The 6,135-nt window shown below is 38.9% G+C and overlaps 1 protein-coding gene across 1 annotated transcript in view; it reads left to right on the forward strand.

Moving 5' to 3' along the window:
- The window catches only part of MARCHF1 (membrane associated ring-CH-type finger 1), a 431,151-nt gene extending 425,649 nt beyond the window's left edge, over nucleotides 1-5,502 (forward strand). The window contains 1 exon segment of the mRNA XM_045295763.1: nucleotides 4,616-5,502. Coding sequence (XP_045151698.1) covers nucleotides 4,616-4,914 — 299 coding nt within the window. The 3' untranslated portion in view covers nucleotides 4,915-5,502.
- Nucleotides 5,503-6,135: the final 633 nt, after the last annotated feature.

Genomic DNA, 6,135 nt, shown 5'->3' on the forward strand with positions numbered 1-6,135 from the left:
TGTAAATTTAGTTTAATAAAAACATTAGACTGTGAGATTAAATTCCAAATTTACCAAGAAAGATATAAGAACTGCTAATTCTTTGTTCCATTCGTAAAACTATGGCTTTCTTACTTTTAAAGAACAGAAGCAATCCGTTGGTCTTAGGAACCAAAAACTGGTGCAACTCCAAATAAAAGTAATTAAAATTATCCCTGTTTACTATCTTAGCACGTATCTATACTTAACTACCCCAGCCCTAACCTACTACGACCTTACGTAAAATCTATAGTTTCTTACTCATTCCTTCCTAGTACTATCCCCACACTAGTATTTATTTCAATAACCCCAGAAACAATAATCTCAAACTGGCACTGAATAACAATACATACCTTTAGCCTATCACTAAACTTTAAACTTATTTCTCCCTCATCTTTATCCCTGTAACCCTTTACGTAACCTGGTCTATTATAGAGTTCTCTATATGATTACATAGACTCTGACCCTAATATGGGGCGTTTCTTCAAATATCTGCTCTTATTCTTAATTACTATAATAATCCTAGTTAATGGCTGATGACACGGACGCTCAGACACTAACACAGCAGCCCTTCAAGCCGTTATTTTTAACGGAATTGGAGATGTAGGATTTATTCTAGCGATAGCATGATTTTTTAAGCACTTAAACTTATGAGAGCTCCAACAAATTTTCTTACTTGGCTCGAATAGTAATCTACCTATGTTAGGTCTGCGTAGGTGCTCTTACAACACTATTTACAGCAGTTTGCGCCTTAACCCTAAATGATATAAAAAAAATTGTAGCATTCTCCACTTCAAGCCAATTAGGACTAATAATAGTGACTATTGGTATTAACCACCCTTACCTAGCATTCATACATATCTTACTCACGCATTTTTCAAAGCTATATTATTCCTATGCTCAGGTTCCATTATTCATAGTCTTAACAATGAACAAGACGTTCGAAAAATGGGAGGACTATATAAATCTATACCATTTACTTCTACACTTACAATCGGCAGTCTAGCATTAACGGGTATGCCTTTCCTTACAGGATTCTATTCCAAAGATCTAATCATTGAGACTATAAATTTATCCTACATCAACACCTGAGCCCTAATCTTAACCTAACTGCTACCCCTATAACAGCCATTTACAGCACCCGAATCATCTTCTTCGCCTAAATAAATCAGCCCCAATTTAATCCTATTATTATTATTATTAATGAAAATAATATAAGCCTTATCAACCCAATTAAACGTTTAGCTATTGGAAGTATCCTAGCTGGATTGTTAATTTCTTAGAGCCTCCCCCATGCAAGCTACCCGCTTATAACTATACCATTTTATTTGAAAATTACTGCCCTAACCGTAACTGTACTAGGCTTTGTTATCGCTATAGAATTAAACATATTAACATCCTACTTAAAATTCTCTTAAACCACCCCCTACTTCAACTTATAAATTCTCAAATATATTAGGCTACTTCCCTTCCATCATTCACCGGATCTTATCACGAACTAACTTACTCTTAAGCCAAAAATTAGCCTCCGCTTCCCTAGTCCTAATTTGGTTAGAAAAACTCCTACCAAAAAATCTCTCCTCAATTAGCATTACAGCAGCCTCCACTATCTCAAACCAAAAAGGTATAATCAAATTTTATTCACTAACTTTTTATTTTCCCTAATAATCTCCCTCCTTTAAACAACTTAAGGCCCCCGAGTAATTTCCATGACAATAAATACACTAATAAATAGGTACCATCCAGACGAGATTATTATTCAATTCCCTCCACTGTACAAGACTGAACCAGCTAAATAGTCCTCTCGAATAAAACCAAGCTCCTCCACACTAAGTAGTGTGAAATTCTCTGCACCCCACGCTTTTTCACTACATTCCTTTAAATAAAATCTGCACACCCAAGCCAACAGCTACCCGCTGAATCAGTCCATTCAGACTCAGAGTGACTCTACAGAGGATCTCCAAGACTATAAATGTACATACAGGAGCATATAGCTTCACCTTTCTCCCATGGAGTGGGATTTGAACCACCAACCAACACTTACTCTATAGGGCCGACCAAGCTCCTTAGGTTATTGGAAAGTAAATAAAATTTGCATAATCAAATAATATACATACTACCAGCTAGCTAAAAATTAGCAGTAGCAAACATGATTACATCTTAGTTGATTGCAAAAGTATAAAAGATTCTGAAGTATCTCAAGATGTTTTGCGTGATGAAAGCCAATTATATCTCCATATTGTCTATGCAAGTGTTAGGAAACTTGCATAGTTTTGAGGAAATTGTGCCAAACCTACTTTTCTTAGAGATGCTGGGCATTGACTTGAAATCATGAAAATTAATCCCAATATTTTGATGTATTGAGATAAGAGTATATGTTTTAAATGGTGATTGCTATGAATTAATCTAATCATAAAGAAGTCCTTGTGGACATTGGGCCTCCACTCAAGTACTCCCTCAACGCAAGAATACTTTCTTCTATTAAATTGGCATTCTATGATGCTCACCTTCCCGACAACTGCTGAAGACAAAGCGGGTGAATAAGCAAATGTGGTGAAGAAAGCTGATGGTGCCCGGCTATCAAAAGATACAGAGTCTGGGGTCTTAAACCCTTGAAGGTAAACAAGTGGCCATCAAGCTCAGAAGTAACAAAGCCCACATGGAAGAAGCACCCCAGCCTATGCAACCACGAAGTGTCAAAGGGATCAGGTATAAGGCATCATCAGAACAAAAAATCTTACCATAGTGAATGATGGGGGCAGTGCGGAGTGGAGACCCAAAGCCCATCAGTAGGCCACTGGAGATCCCCTTGCAGAGGGGTCTCGGGGAGGAAACGAGCCAGACAGGGTGCAAATGTAGCAACAATGAAAAATACAACTTTCCTGTAGTTCCTAAATGTTTCCTCCCTGCTCCCACTACTGTGACTCGAATTCGACCTTGCAAGTCTGGCTAGACCAGAGGATGTACACTGGTACAGATAGGAACTGAAAATACAGGGAATCCAGGGCGGATGAGCCCTACAGGACCAGTGGTGTGAGTGGCGAAACAGGGAGGGTAGAGGGAGAATGGATTGGAAAGAGGGAACCGATTACAAGGAACTATGTGTGACCTCCTCCCTGGGGGACGGACAACAGAAAAGTGGGTGAAGGGAGACGTCGGACAGGGCAAGATATGACAAAATAGCAATTTATAAACTATCACGGGCTCATGAGGGAGGGGAAAAATGAGGACCTAATGCCAAGGGGTTTAAGTGGACAGAAAATGTTTTGAGAATGATGTACAAATGCGCTTTACACAATTGATGTGTGTATGGATTGTGATAAGAGTTGTATGAGCCCCTAATAAAATGATTTAAAAAAAAAAAAAGTCCAATTCTCTATATAACCTAAAAAACCTAAAATAAAAAAGAAGTCCTTGTAGATGAGGATCAAGAAAAACATGCTTGTTCACATCAGCAGAGATACTAATGAATTGCACTATACACACTGGCTGGTTCCGCACCTTCCCCACAACTGTCCCCATGCCTGAGCCCATTGACTCTGGCACTGTGTCAACCTACCTGACTGCAGGCCTTCCATTCCTCTGCTGCGCCTCCAGGGAGAGCAGTCGTAACTATGACGGGCTTACCCAGAGTGTTCCTAAATAGGACAGGCCTAAATACTAGTTGTTATAATCACAGGAAAGCGTGTGAAGTCTTTCAGGAATCTGTTTGTGAAAAAGCTGGTGTGTAGTAAGCACATTGGGAGAGAAAACGTATCTAATATACTGACTTTTACTTGCACAAAACATGTAAATACACATTACTATGATGTGAAACTGTTTCATATCTTCTCTCTAGTGAGGTCAGAGAGCTACTCTCCCACCTTCTTTTCTTTTGGAGGAAGGAAGCACAGAAAATTGTAAATATGCCGAAAACAGTGCCCAGGACTTCATCTTAAATTTAAAATTCTCATTCTTTCACTATGCTCCCTAATCTTTAGAGACAAGTGGTTGGCAAGATTCTGCCCTACTCATTATTGTATCAATCACGATAAAAATAGGGGACGTTGGTTGTCGGTAAGTACTCAATGAAATGTTATTTTCAAATATTGTTTTAGAATTCAGATCTCATTTCATTAGATTCTGAAACGAGATTAAGTATTTTGTGCACTAAAAGGTTTAGATACAAGACAAATTTTGACTCGTCAAAAGTCTAATGTAGTTAGTGACAATCATAAGAAGTTCCTAGTGCTAAGGATGGGGGAAATAATTTTTCACCTATAATTATAAAAATATATTTAGATTCGATATTTACACTATTTGAAAGGAATTAAGTCAACTTGGAGTCTAACAGGTGGTGCAATGGTTAGCATTGTGCTGTGACACACATAGCTAGCAGTTCAAGACGACCAGCAGACTGGGCTTCTTGTGTCCATGAACCCACAGGGCGTCACCATCAGTCAGCACTGATTCGACCTCTGAGTTTTTGAGAAGGGAACTCACTCAGTTTATAGCTCTTTCTGGTTGTCATCAATGTTCGTCTCCACGTCTGTCGATCATACAAATCTCTTGCTGGCAACCTGGTGATTGATAACGTCTTCTCTTTTTGACCTGAAAGGTGTCCTTGAATGGCCGTTCTGGACGAAGCTGGTTGTGGTGGCTATCGGCTTCACAGGAGGGCTGGTCTTCATGTACGTACAGTGTAAAGTCTACGTTCAGTTGTGGCGCAGGCTAAAGGCCTACAATCGTGTCATCTTTGTGCAGAATTGTCCAGACACTGCCAAAAAACTGGAGAAGAACTTCTCAGGCAACGTAAGCACAGGTATCAAGGATGCTGTGGTCGTACCTGTATCACAAACGGGTATCAATTCACTGCCACCTGCGGAGGGTGGCCCCCCTGAAGTTATACCAGTTTGACGGGACAACCTAGGAGTTTCTTCACTGAGGAAGAAGCCCTCAGCCACTACAAACGACAGCAGTGCTCCTGAGTTACTCTCTCCCTGTACCAGCTCTTCCTCCGACGGACTCACTTTTCGAACTTCATGCGAAAAGGAGAAAACAAACCAACTCAAGCCCACCGCCACCATCAGAGGACCAGGATCTCAAGAAGCGGTGGCTAATGTGGGATACAGGAATGTGAAATGTTGGCCGGAGAATGCTTCCTAAAACAATTAAGCACGATTGGGACAAGTATTGCGCATAGGAAATGACAAGAGACTTAATGGACATATGCAACTCTTAAGGGGAGTAGGGGAGAAGTTGAGTTATAAAGACTTGAATTGCAATGTGTATTTCTTCTAGGGCCTTGTAGGTTAACTGGCTCACCTGAAAATAACATTTGGTTTAAAGCTTGAAATTGCCTGCATTATCCCTAAGTCATGCCAGAAGTGAAATTGGAGGATTAATATTTTGATGTTCATATTCTGACCGCTGAAAGCATACTTTGATTTTTATGGCCATGGTGAAGTCCAATCGTTCTGACAGATGCAAGTTTTTTTGGGGGAAAAAAAAAAAGTTGTGATACACATTTGAAAGTATTAGTTCTTTTCAGAGAATTTGGAACTCTATTAGTTCAGCTCTGCTAAAACTATCACGGAAGTTGAAATGAAAGATTGTCTTATTTTTCTCTCTTAATGTTCCCTGGGAAAGAGTGCTGTCCAACAGAAATACAATGTAAGCCAAGATATAATTTAACTTTTTCTAGTAACACTAGAAAAAAACAATACATGCAATTAATTTTGATAATCTATCCAAATGATCATCTTAATAAATCATCAATATAACAAAAATTTGTAAGGTAATTTACACATCTTGTTCTTTGGAACCAAATCTTCAAAATCCACATAGATGTTATCTTACAGCAGATCTCAATTTGAACTAAAAAGACAGTGCAGGCTAAATTTAAGAGACTATGCTTGTACATTAATGGCTGAAATGTATTAAAACAGCAACTTTATCCTTCAAAGTCTCATAAATGTTACCATTTTACAAAGTACTAAATTATCCAAATGCAGTGTCCTGCTTAAGGATCAGCTACCACTTCTCTGAAGGTTGGAAAAATAATAAAACAAAAGATAAAGCAACCTGCAGGGGAATACTGACATTAAATCCTTTTTCCTATGAAGTCCTTATGTTCTC

The sequence above is a fragment of the Echinops telfairi genome, unplaced genomic scaffold (genome assembly GCF_000313985.2).
Source record: "Echinops telfairi isolate 266 unplaced genomic scaffold, ASM31398v2 ScPeMD7_5868;HRSCAF=6743_0, whole genome shotgun sequence".
NCBI lineage: Eukaryota > Metazoa > Chordata > Mammalia > Afrosoricida > Tenrecidae > Echinops > Echinops telfairi.